This window comes from Aplidium turbinatum, chromosome 14 (assembly GCF_918807975.1).
Source record: "Aplidium turbinatum chromosome 14, kaAplTurb1.1, whole genome shotgun sequence".
Lineage (NCBI taxonomy): Eukaryota > Metazoa > Chordata > Ascidiacea > Aplousobranchia > Polyclinidae > Aplidium > Aplidium turbinatum.
In genome coordinates, this window is record NC_137485.1 from 2,931,120 (window position 1) to 2,958,363 (window position 27,244).

Below are 27,244 nucleotides of genomic sequence, written 5' to 3' on the forward strand. Positions count from 1 at the left end.
ACTAATGCATTACTAATTCAAATCATTTATTTATTTCACCTTTTAGCATGAATCAAAGTGAAGCAATTCCGGTAAAGCTTGAAGTACTTGAAGATTGTGAACCATATGGAATCAATAACCAAGAACAAGTGGTGCAATTGAAAATTCATGAGAAATGTCACACTGGTGAAAAACCATACAAGGGTGATTTATGTAAAAAATCGTTTCCACAACGTAGTGGATTAAATTGGCATGAGAAGATTCACACTGGTGAAAAGACATATAAATGTAACATGTGTGAGAAATCGTTTACACTCGTCGGTAGCCTGAAACGTCATATGCGAATTCACACTGGTGAAAGGCCATATAAATGTGACGTGTGTGAGAAATCGTTCGCACTCCTCGGTAACCTGCAGCGTCATATGCGAATTCACACTGGTGTAAAGCCATATGAATGTGATGTGTGTAAGAAATCGTTTGCACAGGTCAGTCACGTGAAAGGTCATATGCGATTTCACACTGGCGAAAGGCCATATAAATGTGACGTGTGTAAGAAATCGTTTTCATATGTCGGTCACCTAAAAGATCATATGCGAATGCACACTGGTGAAAAGCCATATAAATGTGACACATGTGAGAAATCGTTTCCACGTATCGGTAGCCTGAAACGTCATATTATGTTAATTCACACTGGTGAAAAGCCATATAAATGTGATGTGTGTGAGAAATCGTTTGCAGAAGTTGGTAGCCTGACACGTCATATGCGATTTCACACTGGTGAAATGTCATGTAAATGTGACATGTGTGAGAAATCGTTTTCACAAGTCGGTAGCCTGAAACGTTATATGCGAATTCACACTGGTGAAAAGCCATATAAATGTGACGTGTGTGAGAAGTCGTTTGCACAGGTCAGTAACTTGAAAGGTCATATGCGAATTCACACTGGCGAAAAGCCATGTAAATGTGATCTGTGTGAGAAATCGTTTGCAGAAGTCGGTAGCCTGACACGTCATATGCGAGTTCACACTGATGAAAAGCCATGCAAATGTGACGTGTGAGAAATCGTTTGCAAAAGTTGGTACCCTGAAAAGTCATATGCGAATTCACACTGGTGAAAACCATATAAATGTTTCTTTTATGAGAAATCGTTTGCACAGGTCTGCAACCTGAAACGTCATATGCGAATTTACACTTTTAAAAAGCCATATAAATGTGATGTGTGTGAGAAATCGTTTGCATACGTTGGTAGCTTGAAATGTCAGGTTGAAGTGGTGAATACCCACCTCTGATTATAAAATACTATTTTCACCTTTTGTTGATTGAGAAAGTCATTGATGAATCATTTTAGTTAAACGTCATGCAAGTGTGCAATGTGTGAAAGATATGTTTTTGTTATTTTTCATTTGAGATGCTGTTAATTCACTTATGTGAAAAGAACTCATCAATAGAAATGATTTATTTGAACTTGTACTTCAACTGGACTATGATCAGAGTTTATCAGCTACTTGATACGTTTTGGCTTGTTTTATTGAGTTCTTGAGTCTTGCATGCATTGCAATATTTCATGACATATTAAATTCCAGCAGTTTTTTGCAATTATGGGAAGTAGACGTATTCTTAATAGTATCAGTTTTTCTAGTGTCTCCCTATTTACGTTCTTCTGTAAGTTTCGGAAGCATATAATTTTTCGCAAAAACACTTTGCAAATTAATATCAATTCCAATACGGTCGTCCCCACTTATTAAGGCCACATCGGGACCGGACGATTTTGGCTGCGGGAGACAATTTTCTACCACTCTTATACCTTCAGTAATTCCGGAGTGGACCAAATTGGGCTTAATAAGCGGGTGGACCTATTAACCGTGCGCTTCGTCGTCGTGCAAGCCTCTGGGGCCGAGGGTCTAGGCTACTCTATCCTTTCATCAGCCCAGACTCAAGATGTTCCCAGACTACACTAGAAGGCTACTAGAGAGTAGCCAGTATTTAGTTTCATCATCCATGACACGCAGACTTTCCACTCCGTTAGGTGGCTTGAAGATGGTACAGTTATTGTTGATGTGGTCTGCAGTCTGTTCCTCGGCACCACATTCACAGGAGGAGGAAGAGGCCAATTCCCCAAGGTTGAGCGGAAAAGCCCGACGCCGTACGAAGACGGTTAAGGCGCACCCATGCTTGTCTTTGTAGTGTCAGGCCGATGGGGCATGTGTCGGTGTTGGGGATGAACGAATGAAGTCCAGTGGTACTTGACTTCCTTTCAGAATTCCATTTATAGTCCGCCCAAGTAGCCGCAGAGATGAAGTTCATCTGCTGCGTTGATCAGAAGTTGAGCGGCTGGCACGAATGGTTGTCTTGACTTCAGTCGACTGGGGTGCTGGTTTGGGGAAGCAGAGATCTTGTGGTGGAGAAGATGGTTAGGCTTTAGTGCCCGTCGGCCAAGAAACAGAGTGGTTTCTTCGCGACGAAGCTCAGAAGGTTGGATGCCAGCGAGAATGGCAAAATTATCCAATGGTGTGGGACGCAGGCATCCGGGAACTGTGCGCAGGGCGCTGTTTATGGCAGTGCCAATGTTATGGCAGTGTGCACTGCAGCACCAAACAGGTGTACAGTACTTTGCTGAAGAGTAGATGAGGGCTAAGGCTGCTATACTCAAAGTGTCAGCCCTCGCCCCCAGCTGTGGCCTGCCAGGCGCTTGAGTAGTGCAGCGTGGGATGTCATTTTCTTGCGCAGTGACACCTAATGGTGGCGGTATGTGTACGATCTGTCTAGTGTCACCCCAAGATATTCTGGTTCGGGGCAGAAGGTCAGAGGTTTTCCATTGTTCTAAACATGTAGCTCACGATCAGCTTCCCGATTGTATAGGTGGAAAGCTGCCGTCAAAGTTTTGTTTTCACTAAGTTTCAGTCGCCAGTTCTGGAGATAAGCTGAGATAGTTTTCATGCCCTGGCTCAAGCTGTCTTCCAGGCTATATATATAACCGTGGGCTTAACTACTGTAGCCTACTACAATCGAAAGTATAAATTTTCTTGTAGCCTACCAAATTGTACGAAACTCAGCACATCAAAGACTATATGATTGTATTTATTTTTGCCATACAAGTTATATTTATGGTAATTTTAAACCGTTTTGCGACCCACTGTGAATGGTCTCGCGACCCAGACCCACTATTTGCGGACCCCTGCTCTAGAGCAGGGGTTCCCAACCTGTGGTACGCGAAGGTTTTTCAGGTGGTTACACGGGTTGCTTTCGTTTTTTTCGCTTTATATTTTGTTTATCTGGTTTTGTTTACAAAAACAAATTTTCCCGAAGCCTATTCGTATTGTTAAGTTATTGTTTAAACTTATTGTTATTGTTGCATAGCTATTCCTGTTGTTTCGTATCATTACGATCTTCAAAATGCAGGTAATGTCAATTGTCAACAAGGAGCACAGTTGCTTTGAAAAGTCGTACAACGCTGCGAGACAGTGGGCGTTAATTATGTCAAATGATTGCTCTTGATAGATATCATCCACTGTTTTATAGCTTAAGCTACAAATAGCGTTGTTTGTTTGTTTGTCGTATCCAGGCTTTCACCTGGTGATTGAAGATTTAGATTAAGTGGACGGGAAGGCAAGGAAGCCAATCTTCGTGTCCACCTTCAGGCATGCCTTTAAGTGTCCTGCCACAGACACAGCCGCATGCTCTTGAGCGGTGTCGAACCGGCGCCCTTTCGATTGCCGTTCTAGTGTTCTCACCACTCGACTATGCATGCCGAATAATGCTAGTTGTAAGCTAAAAATAGATCAGAATAAAGTGTTCAATTACAGTTACAAGGAATGCTTCCAATAAACTTCTGGCTCAGTATGGCATCTTCATATTCAACGCTAGCTTCCCATGCTGTTCCACAGCTATTGATTTTCCCTTCCTCATGGGAATGCGAGCAGGGATTTTCAGTGATGATGAACATCAAGTCAAAAAATCGAAACCGACTAGGTGCGCCCGGAAATGACTTTCAATGCGCTGTTGGCAAATTTACTCCGCTCATCGACCAATTGGTGGACAGTAAACAAAAATCTCATTAAATTTTGTTGTGGTGCTTTAGTGTTATTTTAGTAGGCCAATATTATTCTTCTGAATAAAATATGATTCAATCAAGTAAGTTGTTCTGCAAGAAGTGGTACGCTTGGCAGTACAGAACGTGCAAGTGGTACGAGATCGTAAAAAGGTTGGAAACCCCTGCTCTAGAGGGTAAATTCATAAAATGCAATTTATTTGTTATTTTGTGATTTCCACTGTACTTGGTGAATGAACAATAAAAGATGTTTTTGTCTGATTGAAATTATTTTGTTTGCAACCGGGCATCTTTTTTTACTTTGAAATTTATACTGATCATTTGTTAGTATTGAATGTTTCTTTTTTATTGCTTTTAATGTTAATAACTCCTTATCATTTGAAATGGCGACTTTCACAAAAACTGACAAGAAGAAATACTTCTAATTTCTGGTGACGTTTTATAGCACATTACAAAGAACAAGAAACAATACTTTGAAAAAAGATTGCGAACACAAATCACAAATCTTATTCTTCATCGTTTTGTATCAAGTCAGAGTCGGCCTTCTTTTGAGCACTACGAATCCAGATATGCCAAAATCTTTCCAAGTATGATTCCAAAGCCCTGCTTAACAACGCTACGAAGAAACCAAGGAACATTGTATTCCTACTCTTAACCATTATTAACCTTTTCTCAATTTAATACCCTAATTTTGCAGCTAATGTGTTTCACTCATCAAACTTCACAACCTACAGCAGATCTACTCATCAGAATAAGAAAAGTCATTTTATTACACACCATAATCTTCATCAGTTGATTATATCTTCATCTTCAGTTGCTTTGGCCATGTTCGAAAACATGGATTTGCTAGGATTGCACAATGGAACTAGCTATTGACCTAATGGCATCATGAGTTAGTTAGTTAGTTAACATTAGTTAGTTAGCATTATCCATCATGACGTTGATGGCCTCTCTTTTTTGTCCAGCTATAGGCCCGCCAATGCATTAAAATTTTTTTAGTTGATGGGACTGCAAGTCCAACAGACCCACCTGTGAATGGTAATCGGAAAGACAATCACATTGTTTGTGATTGAAAAATAGAGAAATTACTGGGAGGCTGAGTAAGTAATTAAGTCACTCAGTAATGAAAAGTAACTAGCCTAAATGCAATTATTTTGAAAGGTTTTATTATGAATATAGCTTGCTAGTTGACACTTGGCTGCGTCATTGATAACGAAACCTATGTGAGAGGTTTTTAGCTGCGCTGCTATGTGTCAGTTCACCAAGATATCTTGTAGGGTAAGATATTTTAAAAGTCGAACAACATCATCATTGGTCAATAAACACATCGAATCAAGATTGCAGCCTCTCCACTAAAATTGATTATATCAAGCAGCCACTGGTGTATATGCTAAATTAATTTACCAATATCATACCAGGAACAAAAACAAAATGATCCATTTTGCTATCTGAGACATCAGAAATAATTGAAATAAAAGACTTTGCTTTCGTTAAAAGTGTGTGTGATATGATTATTGCGGCAGGCACTTCAACGTATTCCTCTGCGCCAAAGCAGTAACGCCATCATGAGTGACATATGATATCACTGATGTTTGAAACCATTTGATTGCAGGCAAAGATTCGTTTTGCACTCTGTTCAGTTACGAAAAATAAAGAATAAATACAGGATGTGCGAATCGAACCCAAGCAATCGAAATGACTATCTCTTGCCCAAACTTTAATCCACTAGCCTACGCTGGTGACAGCAATTCATTCATTCAGTTTAGTTTCTATCAAAAAACTTTCAATAAGAACGCTGACAATATCACATACTGAGTCGCATGACTGCATTGAGTTGATTTGCGAGGAATCGTAGACTATGTCATGCATGATTGCATTACTGTTTTAGGAGAGTGAAATACGTTAAAGTGCCTACCGATTATTATTACTTTTCAAGATTTCACTTTTGTGCGCATTATTTGTGCTTTTATGAATAGAGAATTTAACTTGCGATATTTTTGAGATGAGTATTGGACTATTCATACTGTTCACGAATATTGAATTTTTCTCAATTTGTTACCTATGTTTCAGGTTATAGGCTGTTTATCCTGCAATATTTTTCATAGTTTGTAAGTGAACTGATTTTGTTTAGTCAACCATCACTAATTCAAATCAACCTTTCAACATGAATCAAAGTGAAGTAATTCCAATAAAGCTTGAAGTACTTGAAGATTGTGAACTATGTGGAATCAATAATAACCAAGAACAAGTGGTGAAATTGAAAATTCATGAGAGAAGTCACACTGGTGAAAAGCCATACAAGTGTGATTTATGTGAAAAATCATTTCCACAACGTAGTAGTTTAAATCGGCACAAGATGATTCACACTGGTGAGAAGCCATATAGTTGTGACATGTGTGAGAAATCATTTGCGCGGGTCAGTGACCTGAGAGGTCATATGCGAATTCACACTGGTGAAAAGCCATACAAATGTGATGTGTGTGAGAAATCGTTTGCACAGGTCGGTACCCTGAATGGTCATATGCGAATTCACACTGGTGAAAAGCCATATAAATGTGATGTGTGTGAGAAATCGTTTGCACGGGCCAGTCACCTGAAAGATCATATGCTAATTCACACTGGTGAAAAGCCATATAAATGTGATGTGTGTGAGAAATTGTTTGCGCGGGTCAGTGACCTGAGAGGTCATATGCGAATTCACACTGGTGAAAAGCCATATAAATGTGATGTGTGTGAGAAATCGTTTGCACGGATCAGTCAACTGAAAGGTCATATGCCAATTCACACTGGTAAAAAGCCATATAAATGTGACATGTGTAAGAAATCGTTTTCATGTGTCGGTCACCTAAAAGATCATATGCGAATGCACATTCGTGAAAGGCCATATAAATGTGATGTGTGTGAGAAATCGTTTGTACGACTCAGTAACCTGAAAGATCATATGCGAATTCACACTGGTGAAAAGCCATATAAATGTGACACGTGTGAGAAATCGTTTGCAGAAGTTGGTAGCCTGACACGTCATATGCGAATTCACACTGGTGAAATGTCATGTAAATGTGACATTTGTAAGAAATCGTTTTCACAAGTCGGTAACCTGAGAGGTCATATGCGAGTTCACACTGGTGAAAAGCCATATAAATGTGACACATGTGAAAAATTGTTTGCACATATCGGTAGCCTGAAACGTCATATTATGCTAATTCACACTGGTGAAAAGCTATGTAAATGTGACGTGTAAGAAATCGTTTGCAGAAGTTGGTACCCTGAAAAGTCATATGCGAATTCACACTGGTGAAATGTCATGTAAATGTGACATGTGTGAGAAATCGTTTTCACAGGTCTGCAACCTGAACCGTCATATGCGAATTTACACATTTAAAAATCCATATAAATGTGATGTGTGTGAGAAATCGTTTGCACGCGTTGGTAGCTTGAAATGTCAGGTTGAAGTGGTGAATGCCCACCTCTGATTATGAAATACCATTTTCACCTTTTGTTGATCGAGGAAGCCATTGATGAATCATTTCAGTTAAACGTCATGCAAGTGTGAAATGTGTGAAAGATGTTTTTGTTGTTTTTCATTTGAGATGCTGTTAATTCACTTATGTGAAAAGAACTCATCAATAGAAATGATTTATTTGAACCTGTACATCAACTGGATTATGATCAGAGTTTATCAGCTCCTTGATACGTTTTGGCTTGTTTTATTGAGTTTTTGAGTCTTGCATGCATTGCAATATTGCATGACATATTAAATTCCAGCAGTTTTTTTCAATTATGGGAAGTAGACCTATTCTTAATAGTATCAGTTTTTCTAGTGTCTCCCTATTTACGTTCCTCTGTAACTAACACTACCGTAATGCTAATAAGCAAAAATGTAAACTACTAATTGGTTTATTGCGCAACACTTACCAATGCGTAATTTCACAACATATAGGCGTGTTTACACTGTCGTCACTATTGCCATGTAGGCTGCTTTTGACTATTCCATGACGCCAGACACTCATCGACTTTTCACACTGCCTTTTTTACTCCACACTGCCGTTCTGCTTGTGTGCTGTTTTAAAACAGCACTTCGTTTTACTATTTGTCTGTATTGGCAATTCAAGAAAAACTCGCGGCTCTACGACGTCACAATCGAGTGTCTCTTTAGTTGTAACCTTGCGCAAAATAATTTACAGCACGCAGGTTTTCCCAATATATTTACACTTACAACAGTCAGCGATTCTGTGAACAGACAACATAAAATACACTTTGGGCAGAAGAAATGCTAAGATATTAGAGAAATTTTTCGTAAAAGCTTTCATGGGAGTGCTGCAGCGCCACAGCACACATTAGCGAGCCGCCCCTGCTGTCTTCTCCGGAATAATCAAAACAACAAATAAGCCAAATGCGATACTGGGGACTGCAATTTAATTTCTAAAAAATTGCACAACTTTGTAAAATTTAAGGTACTTTCTCCAAAATGTGATGCGGAACTGCATTTCAAAACATATTTGTTAATTCGCCGTTTGATGACGCAAACAAATTCTTAATTTTGTGAAGGGTTGCTGTTAAATTATGTGAAATAAGCCAATGGTAGTAGCATCTTATGAAATACATCGGAGTCAGAGCTATTTTTCAAACAACTGGCTTCAGCTCCACTTGAATTTCACGTGGTGCATAAAGTCTTCGAGCATAATATACATACAAATTAACTACATCTGAAAAAAATACAATGGTTAACTAAATCTATAAACAGGAAAAGACAAAAACTGCACAGTACTTCTGACTAGCTCAAACTGAACGATAGGCTCCACTAGAATCAAAGTTAACTGCATCAAAAGGTGTTAAACAGATCGCATGACCCTAACCCTAGTTCAAACTAGTCAGAAGTACTGTGCAGTTTTTTGTCCTTTTCTGTTTATAGATTTAGTTAACCATTGTATTTTTTTCAGATGTAGTTAATTTGTATGTATATTATTCCTGAAGAGGACATCTTGTGATGTCGAAAACGTTCGATACTTAATTTGTTGCGTAGTTTTATGTTTATGTAAATGTAATAAACTTGAAGATGCTAAACTTGATCACGTTGCTCGGCTTCGTATGCCTATGATTCAACAAGACAAACTCTCTACCGAAGCTCTATCAATGTATATTTTATAGGTTATATAAGAAGAATGAAGTTGGTTTTAAAGTAATTTAAGGTTTTTAGTTGAAAACAAGCAAGCATCAAAGCGTTAAAAAAATGTCAAATTGGCAATTGACCCTTCTAATGTTGGCAGAACAACGGAGTTGCGCGTCCCGGTATCTACCGTCCCTAGGGTGGTAGGCTTGAATGAAGAGTAACTTAGATTTCCGTCAAAACCCTGACTAGGTTTATTAACGAGCAAAGTCACGCCATTATGCTTGCAACTTGTAGCCATGCTCTATAGAAGTGTATTCATGTATTAGAGCGTTGTCTCACACGTACTCGCAAGAATTGCCCTACCTGCCAAGCTGATACAATCTGCAGACTTTACTAGGAATAGCACCTAAATGAAAGGGTGCCACACTGCTTCGCACCTAAATATCCTGACGCCACAGTATGCATGCTTATTTGACCGGTACCTAACTGTCTGCGCCTAAAGGACTTGCTCCCATTTTTTCGGGGGTAGAAAATTTGAAAATCAATTAAAAAGATAAAACAGATATGAACAATGATACTACGACATATACGGTATGTTATAAAATAGACATTAAAACAGTCATTTTCATCAATTGTGAATGTTTAAAAAATAAATTTTGCTTGAATAAAAATTGCTAAGCATGCAAAGTAAACTTAAAATCTGGCTTAAAGCCCTGTATGCAATACTACTGTCCATGACCAATTGGATATTTGTATGTTTGCAGGCATATACGCCGCACGCACACTGTAGTGTCAGGACATTTACGTGCGGAGCACTGTGGTGCCCTGGAATGGTCCGTTTCGGATAATCTGATTCTGAGAAATCCCTAATCGGAAACAGCCTTTTTCGGAGAAAGCCTATTTCGGAGATTTTTTGAAAATCCAACCATGCCTTCTGTAAATCCAATGACGCTTTCTGTTTGTTTAGAGAATTTCGTATTTTATTCCACAATATCGTTTCTTTTGCATTCCGACAAAGAAAAATAAATTGAATAGGAATTTAGCGAAAAATAAAAAGCGAAATAAATTTATTTTTGAACTACGCTACTACAGTATCATAGCCGATGCGGCCTTTGATGAACTAGATGCTCAGTTCGTAAATTCTTCTAATTTTCCCATTGTTGTGCAGTGTCCCAAAGTGTTCTCGGTTGGCGGATTGATTTTTGAACTATTAAATTAAAATGGTTGCTCACATAAAATTGACATGTATCCTGCATTGCCGTCTGTATGCAAACTTAGAATATATTCGAATCCTCAACTATCAGAAAATTCCAATCCCTAGTTTAACAAGTCAATACAAAGACGCCGGAGATGATTCAATCGATGTCAAATAGCAAAACAAACAAAAATTATCAGTTCATGCGTCCATTTGGAATTAATGACTGATACAACATAGGAAATCCCACGTGGACTAAGGTGGAACATTGCTATGCCCATCGAAGCAAACGACAAGTTTCTTGATGCGGTCGTCAGCATCTCAATATTTTTGCAACTTTTGTGGTGGACTATGGTCGGCTAGCATGTGGGCTTGCTCTATGTCTCTTGATTTATGGATCGCTTTGAACCCGTCAATCAACTTCCTGAGAGTTGGTTGCTCCATGCCCAATTCGCATTTGAGACGTCGATGAGCTACCCTGCCTCACTTTTTGTTATTCGTGGAAGCCATCAATGAATCATTCTAGTTAAACGTCATGCAAGTGTGAAAGATATGCTTTTGTTATTTTTTATTTGAGATGCTGTTAATTTACTTAAATAATGTATAAGGAAACCACTTAATTTACAAATGAAAGCCTTTGTAGGCGTGGATGACTTGCATTGGTGTTAAAACCACTGAAAAAATATATGTATTTTATATTGCACTATTTGGTGTGTCTTCAAAATAAAAGATCATGCTTTCGCTTTTGAAAATTTGTGAAATAATGTTTGTTAGCATTATACTTTTGTGTGCGTTCTTTGTGCTTTCATGAATATAGAATGTTAAGCTGTGTTGTTTTTGAATATGAGTGTTTCTACTCATAACCTACACAGTTTATCGCCTTAATTTTTGCAGCTATTGTGTTTCAGGTTATACGTTTACTCTGTAATATATTGCATATTTGTAACAACTGATTTTGTTTGGTCAACTAATGCATTATAAATTGAAATCAATTGCTGATTTCACCTTTTAAAATGAATCAAAGTGAAGCAATTCCAGTAAAGCTTGAAGTACTTGAAGATTGTGAACCATATGTAATCAAGAATCAAGAACAAGTGGTAAAATTCAAAATTCATGAGAGACGTCACATTGGTAAAAAGCCATATAACTGTGACATGTGTAAGAAATCGTTTGCACGTGTCAGTGGCCTGAAAGATCATATGCGAATTCACACTGGTGAAAAGCCATATAAATGTGAGATATGTGAGAAATCGTTTTCACAGGTCAGTCATCTGAAAGGTCATATGCGAATTCACACTGGTGAAAGGCCATATAAATGTAATGTGTGTGAAAAATCGTTTGTACGAGTCAGTAACCTGAAAGGTCATATGCGAATTCACACTGGTGAAAAGCCGTATAAATGTGCTGTGTGTGAGAAATCGTTTGCACGGACCGGTAACCTGAAAGATCATATGCGAATTCACACTGGTGAAAAGCCATATAAATGTGACATATGTAAAAAATCGTTCTCAATAATCGGTCACCTGAAAGATCATATGCGAATTCACACTGGTGAAAGGCCATATAAATGTGACGTGTGTGAGAAATCATTTGCACGGGTCGGTCACCTGAAAGAACATATGCGAATTCACACTGGTGAAAAGCCATATAAATGTGACGTATGTAAGAAATTGTTCTCACAGGTCAGTCACTTGAGAGGTCATATTCGAATTCACACTGGTGAAAAGCCATATAAATGTGATGTGTTTACGAAATCGTTTTCACTCGTCAATAGCCTGAAAGGTCATATGCGAATTCACACTGGTGAAAAGCCATATAAATGTAAAGTGTAAGAAGTCTTTTGCACAGTTCAGTCACTTGAGAGATCATATGCGAATTCACGCTTGTTAAAAGCCATATAATTGTTTCATGTTTAAGAAATTGTTTGCATAGGTTGGTAGTTGGTCGCCTGAAAAAGCAAGTGCTCATTCATTTTGGTGAAAAGCCATTTAGTTGACGCATGTGAGAAATCGTTTTCACGGATCGGTAGCCTGAAAGTGCATGTTGCAATTTATATTGGTATGAAGCCATATAAATGTGATGTATATGAAAAAGCGTTTTCGCATGTTGCCTATTTGAACCGTCATAGATAACACTGGTCTACAAATTTCAACTTTTTTTTTCAGGTTTGGGTTTTGACAACTGATTTTGGCTAACTTTGGGGCGCTGAATCCGAAAATGAACTCAGATTTTGTACAGAAAATCGTGTGGAAGTGCCGCCAATACACAGCTTTGCAACATTTAACAAATATGAATGTCCAGTTGTCCACAGTAGCAGTCTGCTTTGGTTTAGCATTGCAAATAGGTCTTGAATGCAATCTAATTTGGCATTGCCGAATTTTCGAAGAAAATACTACTGATACTGTTCCAACAAATTTGACAAAAGATCGATAAGCAGAGACTTAAAATGTTTGATTTCACATCATTGTTACCAAAAAACACCACATATGCTGTAAATAATTTCTACATTACTTTAAGTTAAATATTTGAAGCGCCATACGCGAATTCAGTTATGTTTTATATTAGTTTGTGTAACATGGAACTAAAAGTCTGTGCTTTCGTTAAAAGTTTGTTTGAAATGATTATTACTTTTCAAAATTTCATTTTTTGCGCATTGTTTGTGCTTTCATGAATATAGAATTTCACTGGTGATATTTTGGAGATCATTATTCGACTATTCATACTGTTCAGCAATGTTGAATTCTTCACTGTTTGTTTCCTATGTTTCAGATTATAGGCTGTTTTTCCTGCAATATTGTTCATACTTTGTAAGTTAACTGATTTTGCTTTGTCAACTAGTGCATTACTAATTCAAATCAATTATTTACTTCACCTTTTAACATGAATCAAAGTGAAGCAATTCCAGTAAAGCTTGAAGTACTTGAAGATTGTGAACCACATGGAATCAGTAACCAAGAACAAGTGGTGGAATTGAAAATTCATGAGAAAAGTCACACTAGTGAAAAACCATACAAGGGTGATTTTTGTAAAAAATCGTTTCCACAACGTAGTAGATTAAATCGGCATGAGATGATTCACACTGGTGAAAAGACATATAAATGCAACATGTGTGAGAAATTGTTTGCACTCGTCGGTAGCCTGACACGTCATATGCGAATTCACACCGGTGAAAGGCCATATAAATGTGACATGTGTGAGAAATCGTTTTCACATGTTAGTAACCTGAAATATCATATGCGATGTCACACTGGTGAAAAAGCATATAAATGTGATGTGTGTGAGAAGTCGTTTGCACTCCTCGGTAACCTGCAGCGTCATATGCGAATTCACACTGGTGTAAAGCCATATGAATGTGATGTGTGTAAGAAATCGTTTGCACAAGTCAGTCACCTGAAAGGTCATATGCGAATTCACACTGGCGAAAGGCCATATAAATGTGACGTGTGTAAGAAATCGTTTTCGTATGTCGGTCACCTAAACGATCATATGCGAATGCACACTGGTGAAAGGCCATATAAATGTGATGTGTGTGAGAAATCGTTTGCACGACTCAGTAACCTGAAAGATCATATGCGAATTCACACTGGTGAAAGGCCATATAAATGTGATGTGTGTGAGAAATCGTTTGTACTGGGAGGTCACTTGAAAGGTCATATGCGAATTCACACTGGTGAAAAGCCATATAAATGTGACACGTGTGAGAAATCGTTTACAGAACTCGGTAGCCTGACACGTCATATGAGAATTCACACTGGTGAAATGTCATGTAAATGTAACATGTGTGAGAAATCGTTTTCACAAGTCGGTAACCTGAGAGGTCATATGCGAGTTCACACTGGTGAAAAGCCATATAAATGTGACACATGTGAGAAATCGTTTCCACGTATCGGTAGCCTGAAACGTCATATTATGCTAATTCACACTGGTGAAAAGCCATGTAAATGTGATGTGTGAGAAATCGTTTGCAGAAGTTGGTACCCTGAAAAGTCATATGCGAATTCACACTGGTGAAGACTATATAAATGTTACTTTTGTGAGAAATCGTTTGCACAAGTCTGCAACCTGAAACGTCATATGCGAATTTACACTTTTAAAAAGCCATATAAATGTGATGTGTGTGAGAAATCGTTTGCACACTTTGGTAGCTTGAAATGTTAGGTTGAAGTGGTGAATGCCCACCTCTGACTGTCAAATACTATTTTCACTTTTTGTTGATCGAGGAAGCCATTGATGAATCATTTTAGTTAAACGTCATGCAGATGTGAAATGTGTGAAAGATATGTTTTTGTTATTTTTTTTACGTGAATAGAACTCATCAATAGAAATGATTTATTTGAACTTGTACTTCAACTGGATTATGATCAGAGTTTATCAGCTCCTTGATACGTTTTGGCTTGTTTTATTGAGTTTTTGAGTATTTCATAAGCTAATTCAATTATGTTTTATATTAGTTTGTGTAACATGGAAATAAAAGACTGTGGTTTCGTTAAAAGTTTGCATAATATAGTTATTACTTTTCAAGATTTAACTTTTGTGCGCTTTTTTTGTGCTTTTATGAATATACAATTTAACTTGCGATATTTTTGGAGATAAGTATTCGACTATTCATACTATTCGCCAATATTCAATGTTACACAGTTTGTTACCTATGTTTTAGGTTATAAGCTGTTTATCCTGCAATAATTTTTATATTTTGTAAGTTAATTGATTTTGTTTGATCAACTATGGCTAATGCATCACTAATTCAAATCAATTATTCACTTTACCTTTAACATGAATCAAAGTGAGACAATTCCAGTAAAGCTTGAAGTACTTGAAGATTGTGAACCATATGGAATCAACAATCAAAAACAAGTCGTGAAATTGAAAATTCATGAGAGAAGTGACACTGATGAAAAGCCATATAAATGTAACTTGTGTGAGAAATCGTTTGCACGGGTCGATCACCTGAAACGTCATATGCAAATTCACACTTGTGAAAAGCCATACAAATGTGACATATGTGTGAGATCATTTGCACAGGTCAGTAGCCTGAAAGATCATATGCGAATTCACACTGGCGAAAAGCCATACAAATGTGACGTGACGTATGTGAGAAATCGTTTGCACGTGTCAGTTACCTGAAAGGTCATATGCGAATTCACTCTGGCGAAAAGCCATATAAATGTGATGTGTGTGAGAAATCGTTTGCACTCCTCGGTAACCTGCAGCGTCATATACGAATTCACACTGGTGTAAAGCCATATGAATGTGATGTGTGTAAAAAATCGTTTGCACAGGTCAGTCACTTGAATTGTCATATGCGAATTCTCACTGGCGAAAAGCCATATAAATGTGACGTGTGTAAGAAATCGTTTGCACGGGTCGATAGCCTGAAAGATCATATGGTAATTCACACTGGTGAAAACCATATAAATGTGATGTGTGTGAGAAATCGTTTGTACGGGTTGGTCACTTGAAAGGTCCAATGCGAATTCACACTGGCAGAAAGCCATGTAAATGTGACGGGTAAGAAATCGTTTGCACTGGTCAGTCACCTAAAAGATCATATGGGAATTCACACTCGTGAAAACCATATAAATGTGATGTGTGTGAGAAATCGTTTGTACAAGTTGGTCACTTGAAAGGTCATATGCGAATTCACACTGGTGAAAAGCCATATAAATGTGACGTTTAAGAACTCTGAAAGGTGATATGCGAATGCGAATTCACACTGGCGAAAAGCCATATACATGTGACGTGTGTAAGAAATCGTTTTCATTTGTCGGTCACCTGAAAGATCATATACGAATTCACACTGTTGAAAAGCCATATAAATGTGTCGTATGTAAGAAATCGTTTGCACAGGTCGGTAGCTTGAATGATCATATGCGCATTTACACTGGTAAAAAGCAATATAAATGTGTCTTGTGTAAGAAATCGTTTGCACAGGTCGGTTATCGGTAACCTGAAAAAGCAAGTGCTCATTCGTTCTGATGAAAAGCCATTTAGTTGTGACGCATACCAGAAATTGTTTTCACGGATCAGTAGCGTGAAAGTGCATGTGATTATTCATTTTATTGAAAAGCCATATAAATGTGATGTATATGAAATATATATGAAAAAGCGTTTTCCCACGTTGCCTATTTGAAACGTCATAAGATAATTTACTGGAATGTAAAGTCATGAAATGCGATTTATTTGTTATTTTGTGATTTCCACTGCACTTAGTGAATGAATATTAAAAGATGGTTTTGTTTGATCATGATTATTTTGTATACAACGGTGCATCCTTTTTCCACTATGAAATTTCGACTGTTCATTAGTTAGTTTTGAATTTCATTTCATTTGAATGTTTCTTTTTACTTCTTTTAATATCTTTTCAGTCTTCATTTTTTGTTCCATTATTCCACTGCACCAAAGCAGTAAGCAATCATATGTGACATATGGCATCACTGATGTTTGAAACCACCTGATTGCAGGCAAAGATTCGTTTTGCACTCAGTTCAGTTACAGAAGAAAAAAAAAGACAGGTGCGAATCCGACTTTGTGCACGTAGAAACAGTAAATTAACACGATTCAGTTACAGAAGAAAAAAGATTAAATACAGGATGTGCGAATCGAACTCAAGCAATCGAAATGACTATAGGTCTTCCGGTCTTCCCCAAACTTTAATCCACTAGGCTACGCTGGTGACGGCAATTCGTTCACTCAGTTTAGTTTGTATAAAATACTTTTGATTACAACGCTGACAATATTACATGCTGAGTCACAATACTGCATTGAGCTGATTTGTGAGGAATCGTAGATTATGCCAAGCATAATTACGTTATTGTGTTGGATTGGAAAGTGAAATATGTTTAAATGCCTACCGATTATAGACGAATACTTACCTTCAAAAATATCCCAAATTAAATTTTATATCCAAAAAAGCACAAACAATGTGCACAAAAGTGAAATCCTAATTATAATTTAATCTTAATCTTAATTATTACTTTTGAAGATTTCACTTTTGTCCGCATTGTTTGTGCTTTTTTGGATATAAAATTTAATTTGGGATATTTTTGAACATCAGTATTCCACTATTCGTACTGTTCACCAATGTTAAATTTTTCACAGTTTGTTACCTATGTTTCAGGTTATAGGCTGTTTAGTGTTTATCCTGCAATAATTTTCATACTTTCTAAGTTAGCTGATTTTGTTTGGTCAACCATCGCTGATGCATCACCAATTCAAATCAATTATTTACTTCACCTTTTAACATGGATCAAAGTGAAGTAGTTCCAGTAAAGCTTGATGTACTTGAAGATTGTGAACCATATGGAATCAATAACCAAGAACAAGTGATGAAATTAAAAATTCATGAGAGAAGCCACACTGGTGAAAAGCCATACAAGTGTGATTTATGTGAAAAATCTTTTCCACAACGTAGTAATTTAAATCGGCATAAAATGATTCACACAGGTGAAAACTGAAAAGCCATATAAATGTGACATGTGTGATAAATCGTTTGTGCAGGTCAGTAACCTGTAACGTCATATGCGAATTCACTATTCGTACTGTTCGCCAATATTGATTTTTTCATACTTTGTTAGCTATGCTTCAGGTTATAGGCAGTTTACCCTGCAATATTTTTCAGACTTTGTAAGTTAACTAATTTTGTTTGATCAAGTATGGCTCATGCATCACTAATTCACATCAATTATTCATTTGACCTTGTAACATGAATCAAAGTAAAACAATTCCAGTAAAGCTTGAAGTACTTGAAGATTGTGAACCACATGGAATCAATAATCAAGAACAAGTGGTGAAATTGAAAATTCATGAGAGAAGTGACACTGAAGGAAAACCATATAAATGTGATTTATGTGAGAAATCATTTGCACGGGTTGATAATCTGAAACGTCATATGCGAATTCACACTGGTGAAAAGCCATATAAATGTGATGTGTGTGAGAAATCGTTTGCACTGGTCAGTAACCTGAAAGGTCATATGCGAATTCACACTGGTGAAAAGCCGTATAAATGTGACATGTGTGAGAAATCGTTTGCACTGGTCGGTAGCCTGAAACGTCATATGCGAATTCACACTGGTGAAAAGCCATATATATGTGATGTGTGTGAGAAATCGTTTACACTGGTCAGTAACCTGAAAGACCATATGCGAATTCACACTGGTGAAAAGCCATATAAATGTGACGTGTGTAAGAAATCGTTTGCACTTGTCAGTAACCTGAAACGTCATATGCGAATTCACACTGGTGAAAAGCCATATAAATGTGATGTGTGTGAAAAATCGTTTGCACGGGTCTTTAACCTGAAAGATCATATGCGAATTCACACGTTTTTACTTCACAATAATTAATCTTTGGTTGAAATTCAAGCTATATGCTATCAAAACTTTTATTATGAATCAACATAAGTCAATTCCTGTAAAGCTGGAAGTTAGTGAAGCTGATAAAATAGAAGTATTGTGCAATTTTTAGCCAGCGAAGATAGCTTGCTCTCATGCGCTCTGATTGGCTGAATGTTGCTAGGCGATGGATCGGTCTATTCCAATGGCATTTGATGGAAATACTGCAGTAATAATGTGATGACATTAGAAAACTATAATCCAATATTGTCTTCTCCAGAATAATCATGACAACATCATCATCATCATCATAATCCATTGTCGGTTTGTTCCCCACTAGTGGGAGTGGCCGATTGTTTCCGCGCAGCAATTGTTTTAATCCCTTTTCTCCATTTCACCCTGTCCCTGTCCAAACAATTAAGCAAAATACGATGCTAGGGACTTCCCAATTGTTTACGAAGTGATAATGCGACACAAAATGCTGGAGTTGCTAAGTGAAGTACATAAGTTTTGTAACGCAAGTTGTAAAAACACAATCACCCACTTAAGGGGTTAAAGTAGCGGATGCCAACATCTAATTATAAAATATTATTTTCACATTTTTGTTATTCGAGGAAGCCATTGATGAATCATTCTAGTTAAACGTCATGCAAGTGTGAAATGTGTAAAAGATATGTTTTTGTTATAACTCATTTGAGATGCTGTTAATTCTATTACGTGAAGAGAATGCATCAATGTGAATGATGAAACAGCTTAATTTACAAATGAAAGCCTTTGTAGCCAGACATAACTTGTACTGGTTTGATAAGACACTGAACGATTATACTGCATTTCTTTATATTGTGCTAGTTGGTGCGTCATGGAAATGAAAGATCGTGCTTTCGCATTTGCAAATTTGTGAAATAATGTTTGTTGGAATTATATTTTGTGTGCGTTCTTTCATGCTTTCATGAATATAGAATGTTAAGCTGTGTTGTTTTTGAATGTGTGTGTTCCTACTCTTAACCATTAATAAACTTTTCACAGTTTATTCCCTTAATTTTTGCAGCTAATGTGTTTCAGATTATACGTTGTTTACACTGTAATATATTTCCTATTTGTAACAACTGAATTTGTTCAGTCAACTAATGCATCTCTAATTCAAATCAATTACTCACTTCACCTTTTAACATGAATGAAAGTGAAGCAATTCCAGTAAAGCTTGAAGTACTTGAAGATTGTGAACCATATGGAATCAATAACCAAGAACAAGTGGTGAAACTGAAAATTCATGAGAGCAGTCACCCGGATGAAAATCCATACAAGTGTGATTCATGTGAAAAGTCATTTCCACAACATAGTAGTTTAAATCGGCACAAGACGATTCACACTGGTGAAAAGCCATACAAATGTGACGTGTGTAAGAAATCGTTTGCATGGCTCAGTAACCTCAAAGGTCATATGCGAATTCACACTGGTGAAAAGCCATATAAATGTGACTTATGTCAGAAATCGTTTGCCCACGTCAGCAACCTGAAAGATCATATGCGAATTCTCACTGGTGAAAAGCCATATAAATGTGACATTTGCAAGAAATCGTTTGCACGGGCCAGGAGCCTGAAAGATCATTTGCGAAATCATTCTGGTGCAAACCCTTATAAATGTGACATGTGTGAGAAATCATTTTCACAGCTCAGTCACCTGAAAAATCATATGCGAATTCACACTGGTGAAAAGCCATATAAATGTGACATATGTGAGAAGTCGTTTGCACAGGTCAGTAACCTGAAAGGTCATATGCGAATTCACACTGGTGAAAAGCCATATAAATGTGACGTTTGTGAGAAATCGTTTGCACGGGTTGATATACTGAAATGTCATATGCAAATTCACACTGGTGAAAAGCCATATAAATGTGACGTGTGTGAAAAATCGTTTGCACGTTTCAGTATGCTGAAACGTCATATGCAAATTCACACTGGTGAAAAGCCATATCAATGTGACGTGTGTGAGAAATCATTTGCACGGGTCGGTATACTGAAATGTCATATGCAAATTCACACTGGTGAAAAGCCATATAAAGTGACGTGTGTGAAAAATCGTTTGCACGTTTCAGTATGCTGAAACGTCATATGCAAATTCATACTGGTGGACGGTATCCTGAAACGTCATATGCAAATTCACACTGGTGAAAAGCCATATAAGTGTGACATGTGTGAGAAATCTTTTGCATGGTTCAGTAACCTGAAAGGTCATTTGCGAATTTACACTGGTGAAATCATTGACTTTGTTAATCGCTAATATTCCCAAAAGTTATTTGTAAGTTCATAAAAATGACTTGAGGAAATGGAGTTTGATGCTCATGTTGCAGTTGTTGCACTCTAGGCTGCAAAAGGCTAGCAGTATTGTGGTAACCAGAACTTGGTAGTTATCTGCTTTCTGTTACCCAGAAAGTGTTTTTCCAAAGTTTTTTTGATAGTTGTTTTATTGTTAGTGTTTTATTTGATAGTTATTTCATTTTTTAAATTCAATTTCACGTAAGTTTAGATCGATATTGAAATGGCCACTTTCACAAAAACTGACAAGAAGAAACACTTCCAATTTCTGATAGCGTTTTATAGCGTAATTCAAAGAATAAGAAACAATGCTTTGAAAAACACACCCATTTTATTATTTATCGTTTTGTATCAAGTTGGAGTCGGCCTTCTTTTGATCACTCCGAGTACAGATATGCCAAAATCCTTCCAAGTATAATTCCACACTCCTGCTGTACAGCGCTATGAAGAAACCAAGAAACATTGTTTCCAATGACAATAGACCGATCCATCGCCTAGCAACGTTCAGCCAATCAGAGCGCATGAGAGCAAGCTATCTTTGCTGGCCAATTATGTAGCATTGATTTTATGCAGTTTCTGTCACATTTATGCTGTGATTTTTTCGAAGTAGAATTTTCTTCTGCGGTACTTGCAGGTTTGACAGCAAATACCTATTTGAGATGTCTTAAAAAACTTAAAATGGGAAACTTGCTGCAAATAGTGCTTTCTAAGGCACGATTTAACTGGGTTGTTAGAGCCATAGCCATGCAGTGTTATCAATGTTTTGAATAGTTGATCATATTTTTATAGAAGTTACATAGCCTGGATGGTGTGCTGTGCTGCAACTGCTACCTTGTTTGTTTGATTTGTTACAATTCACTGCCAGAGTGAAAAATTAAATCTATAGGCCAAATCTTTTAAATGAAACCCATTTCTTAGCCTGCAAAGTCAAAAGTGGCTGATTTTAGGCTACAAAGACAATTTCAAACATTTTTCTTTGCATTCTTTGTATTTAATGGCACTTGTGGCATTTTGCGTCAAAAAATCCAACAGGGTTTTAAATTGCACGTGACTTAAACCAGTACAATATGCAAACAATTCATTAACAGGAGAATTTAAAATGGAACTTACACTAAAAAATGACCCTTCTTGCAATTGTAGCAAAAGAAGAGATTGCGCTTCATATTGCATTGTTAGAGCACAAAGTTATTTTTTCAAAGCTTGATTTTCAATTACCAGCTTGCATGATTCTGCAATGAATAGCATAGCCTGGCTGTAAACTATGGTTGTTTAAATTTAATGGTTACATAAGATAAATAAAGGAACCGAAACATAGCCTATAATACCAATAGCCTAGCCCTACCGTAAGCTACTAGTGATTAATTCATACAAATCAAGAAATAAACCAGTTAGCCTAACCCATTGCAAAATGACTAATTGAGATGTGATGGATAATCATAACCTATCATTGTTTTGTGCTTCTGAAATACTTTTTTGCTTCTTTTGTACATGGTCATCTTGTTCACTGTTCATTGCATCATTGTCATGAGACATATCTGGCAGAACTCTTTTTCGGCTTGTTCGAGTTGTTCGTACTTTCATTCCATCAGCTGAAATTGGGTGTGGATGTAGGCTATGTCAGAAGGTTTTCCATCCACAAAATGCTAAAAAGGGTAACACTTCATGTATTTATTGTATTTTAATACATTGCAAAACCACCACTACAAATACACATTAAAATCAGTCTATCAGTAGCCTACCTCCCAGCAGAGCTAATACATTGTTTAGGCAGTTGATGCAGCATTCTAAGACGGTTTCTGTTTTGATAAGATCGCAAACAATTTCAGATTCTAGATAGTTACCACCTACCTTTGAACAAACGTATGAATGAAGGTTAATTCTTGACACGTTTAGCAGCCATGAAGCCGACCATTTATGCTTTGATCCAACGTAAACAGTCTTCCAATCTTGTTTTTGGTTTAGGAAAGCAAATGAAAGTGATATCTTTGCATTTCTCTGGATATTTGTCGTCAAAATTGCAAGTGCCATAACTAAATCTCTTATTTACCATCACAAAAACAGCATAAACGTGACCGAAACTGCACAAAATCAATCCTACATAATTGGCAAGCAAAGATAGCTTGCTCTCATGCGCTCTGATTGGCTGAACGTTGCTAGGCGATGGATCGGTCTATTCCAACGACATTTGATGGAAATACCGCAGTGATAATGTGATGACATTAGAAAACAATAATCCAATATTGTCTTCTCCAGAATAATCATGACAACAATTAAGCAAAATACGATACTAGGGACTTCCCAATTGTTTACGAAGTGATAATGCGACACAAAATGCTGGAGTTGCTAAGTGAAGTACATAAGTTTTGTAACGCAAGTTGTAAAAACACAATCACCCACTTAAGGGGTTAAAGTAGCGGATGCCAACATCTAATCATAAAATATTATTTTCACAGTTTTGTTATTCGAGGAAGCCAGTGATGAATCATTCTAGTTAAACGTCATGCAAGTGTGAAATGTGTAAAAGATATGTTTTTGTTATAACTCATTTGAGATGCTGTTAATTCACTTACGTAAAGAGAATGCATCAATGTGAATGATGAAACAGCTTAATTTACAAATGAAAGCTTTTGTAGCCAGACATAACATGTACTGGTTTGATAAGCCACTGAACGATTATACTGCATTTCTTTTATATTGTGCTAGTTGGTGCGTCATGGAAATGAAAGATCGTGCTTTCGCATTTGCAAATTTGTGAAATAATGTTTGTTGGAATTATATTTTGTGTGCGTTCTTGCATGCTTTCATGAATATAGAATGTTAAGCTGTGTTGTTTTTGAATGTGTGTGTTCCTACTTTTAACTATTAATAAACTTTTCACAGTTTATTCCCTTAATTTTTGCAGCTAATGTGTTTCAGATTATACGTTGTTTACACTGTAATATATTTCCTATTTGTAACAACTGAATTTGTTCAGTCAACTAATGCATCTCTAATTCAAATCAATTACTCACTTCACCTTTTAACATGAATGAAAGTGAAGCAATTCCAGTAAAGCTTGAAGTACTTGAAGATTGTGAACCATATGGAATCAATAACCAAGAACAAGTGGTGAAACTGAAAATTCATGAGAGCAGTCACCCGGATAAAAAGCCATACAAGTGTGATTTATGTAAAAAAATCATTTCCACAACACTTAGTTCAAATCGGCACAAGACGATTCACACTGGTGAAAAGCCATACAAATGTGACGTGTGTAAGAAATCGTTTGCATGGTTCAGTAACCTCAAAGGTCATATGCGAATTTACACTGGTGAAAAGCCGTATAAATGTGACATATGTGAGAAGTCGTTTGCACAGGTCAGTAACCTGAAAGGTCATATGCGAATTCACACTGGTGAAAAGCCGTATAAATGTGACATATGTGAGAAGTCGTTTGCACAGGTCAGTAACCTGAAAGGTCATATGCGAATTCACACTGGTGAAAAGTCATATAAATGTGACGTGTGTGAGAAATGTTTTGCTCGGGTCGGTATAGCCTACTGAAACGTCATATGCAAATTCACACAGGTGAAAAGCCATATCAATGTGACGTGTGTGAAAAATCGTTTGCACGTTTCAGTATGCTGAAACGTCATATGCAAATTTATACTGGTGGACGGTATCCTGAAACGTCATATGCGAATTTACATTGGTGAAAAGCCATATAAGTGTGACATGTGTGAGAAATCTTTTGCATGGTTCAGTAACCTGAAAGGTCATATGCGTATTCACACTGGTGACATCATTGACTTTGTTAATCGCTAATATTCCCAAAAGTTATTCGCAAGTTCATAAAAATGACTTGAGGAAATGGAGTTTGATGCTGATGTTGCAGTTGTTGCACTCTAGGCTGCAAAAGGCTAACAGTATTGTGGTAACCAGAACTTGGTAGTTATCTGCTTTCTGTTGCCCAGAAAGTTTTTTTCCAAAGTTTTTTTGATAGTGGTTTTTCATTTTTAAATTCAATTTCATGTAAGTTTAGATCGATATTGAAATGGCCACTTTTACAAAAACTGACAAGAAGAATCACTTCTAATTTCTGATGACGTTTTATAGCGTAATACAAAGAATAAGGAACAATGCTTTGAAAAACACACCCATTTCATTATTTATTGTTTTGTATCAAGTTGGAGTTGGCCTTCTTTTGATCACTCCGAGTACAGATATGCCAAAATCCTTCCAAGTATAAATTCACACTCCTGCTTTACAGCGCTATGAGGAAACCAAGAAACATTGTTTCCAATGACAATTCCAATGACAACTGATGGAAATACTGCAGTGATAATGTGATGACATTGGAAAACAATAATCCAATATTGTCTTCTCCGGAATAATCATGACAACAATTAAGCAAAATACGATACTGGGGACTTTCCAATTGTTTACGAAGTGATAATGCGACACAAAATGCTGGAGTTGCTAAGTGAAGTGCATAAGTTTTGTAACGCAAGTTGTAAAAACACAATCACCCACTTAAGGGGATGAAGTAGCGGATGCCCACATCTAATTATAAAATATTATTTTCACAGTTTTGTTATTCGAGGAAGCCATTGATGAATCATTCTAGTTAAACGTCATGCAAGTGTGAAATGTGTAAAAGATATGTTTTTGTTATAACTCATTTGAGATGATGTTGCTGATGCATCAATGTGAATGATGAAACAGCTTAATTTACAAATGAAAGCTTTTGTAGCCAGACATAACTTGTACTGGTTTGATAAGCCACTGAACAATTATACTGCATTTCTTTTTAGACTAGTCAATATACGGAAAAAAGGCACCTAACCCCAAAAAATTGATACAAAAGGTTTTTCAACGGATTCTATTACCAATAGGCATACTAAATAACATACTAAAAGTTTACCAAAATCGGACCCCCAGAAAGGGGTCACTTTCAAGGAAATATACGGCATATTTCTAAATAATTTTGCGTATTGGGTAGATGGTGGTATTCAAGTTGTTATTGTTCTTGTGTTTGTGACATCATAATCACATGAATGCGTGCATAGTCGCATGACAATGCAAGCGAAATTATCGTTGTTAAAATCAAAAAGGTTTACTCAGGCAAAGTCACTCAGGGCTGCCAGAGCTTGTTGTTTTAATGCACTTCTGTGGTTTTATTTTTAAGTCTGCGGTTTTTGGACCACAATTTATAGGATTTCATTTTGCTATTTTTAGGATATTTTAAGTGCTAAAACGCTAATAGTGTTAAGAAAGTTAGTTATGAAAAAAAGCAACATTTTTTCACGCCATCGACGCAATATTTGCTGCATAGTTTTATTTTGACCCTCCTGGAGCAACATGCTAGTTGCAAGAGTTTTTCCAGGCGTGCTATTTTCCCCCGACTTTGGCTAGTTTGGCGTTTTTTGTACACAATTAAGCGGTACTTTCGGTGTTTTTAAAAGCTGGGGCTTTTTGTTTGGATCTGGAGTTTTTGTAGGTCTCCCAAGCTGGACATCTATCACTGGAGGAAGTTATGTGTTACGAGCTTAGTCCTTTCCCTCCTGCTCTCTTTGAATCGAGACATGTATTCTGAAAAGCTGATAAGCCACAGTTAGCACACGCGATCTGTGATCACACAAGTAATGCAATCCTACATTCTGTGCCAAAAACGGAGTGCCACGTACTTGATGGCGGTTCACTCCTTCACCACATACCATGCTGGCAGCGTGGACAAAGCTATGGTGAAATAGCACGGTCATATGCTGATTTCACCATCCGGCAATATGGATCCGGTACGACCATTGTGTTTGACGGCTATGAAAAAGGGCGACCATTAAAGACAACATGCATCAAACAAGAGGACGGAATCTTCATCCCGTTGTCAACTTTACAGCTGACACTATGTTCACAGGCAGGAAGGAGGAGTTTCTTCCACAAGATGCCAATAAACAAAATTTGATTTGGATGATAAGTGGTAAACTTCGGAAACAAAATTGCACCTTGGTAAATGCATTTGGGGATGCTGATGTAGAAATTGGGACGGCCGCAGTGGAGACATCTCTTCTTCAGACAACAACGCTGATTGGAGAAGATACCGATCTCCTTGTGTTAATTGTTTACTATGCACAAGAAGATAGTAAGGGCCTTTATTTCAGGTCAGACAAGTTCAAAGCTGATGGCAGTACCAAAGTATACAACATAAACCGTTTGAAAAAAATCTTTGGACATGACAGGTGTTCTGAGTTGATATTTATCCATGCCATGACTGGTTGTGACACTACGT

General features: G+C 37.1%; 2 protein-coding genes and 2 pseudogenes across 2 annotated transcripts; all 4 read left to right on the plus strand.

Moving 5' to 3' along the window:
* The first annotated feature begins 38 nt into the window (after positions 1–38).
* Positions 39–14,989, plus strand: LOC145783642 (uncharacterized). Its single transcript, XM_082595532.1, has 5 exons — positions 39–987; positions 6,460–7,203; positions 7,283–7,456; positions 11,323–12,158; positions 13,171–14,989. The coding sequence occupies exons 1-5, from the start codon at positions 48–50 to the stop codon at positions 14,284–14,286; spliced, it is 3,810 nt and encodes a 1,269-aa protein (XP_082451658.1). The 5' UTR covers positions 39–47; the 3' UTR covers positions 14,287–14,989.
* A 57-nt stretch (positions 14,990–15,046) lies between these two features.
* On the plus strand, positions 15,047–15,796 carry LOC145783470 (uncharacterized; annotated as a pseudogene).
* A 219-nt stretch (positions 15,797–16,015) lies between these two features.
* On the plus strand, positions 16,016–23,880 carry LOC145783468 (uncharacterized). The gene is made up of 3 exons (XM_082595353.1): positions 16,016–16,216; positions 18,156–18,654; positions 19,945–23,880. The coding sequence occupies exons 1-3, from the start codon at positions 16,027–16,029 to the stop codon at positions 20,765–20,767; spliced, it is 1,512 nt and encodes a 503-aa protein (XP_082451479.1). The 5' UTR covers positions 16,016–16,026; the 3' UTR covers positions 20,768–23,880.
* A 123-nt stretch (positions 23,881–24,003) lies between these two features.
* On the plus strand, positions 24,004–24,783 carry LOC145783643 (uncharacterized; annotated as a pseudogene).
* The last annotated feature ends 2,461 nt before the right edge of the window (positions 24,784–27,244 follow it).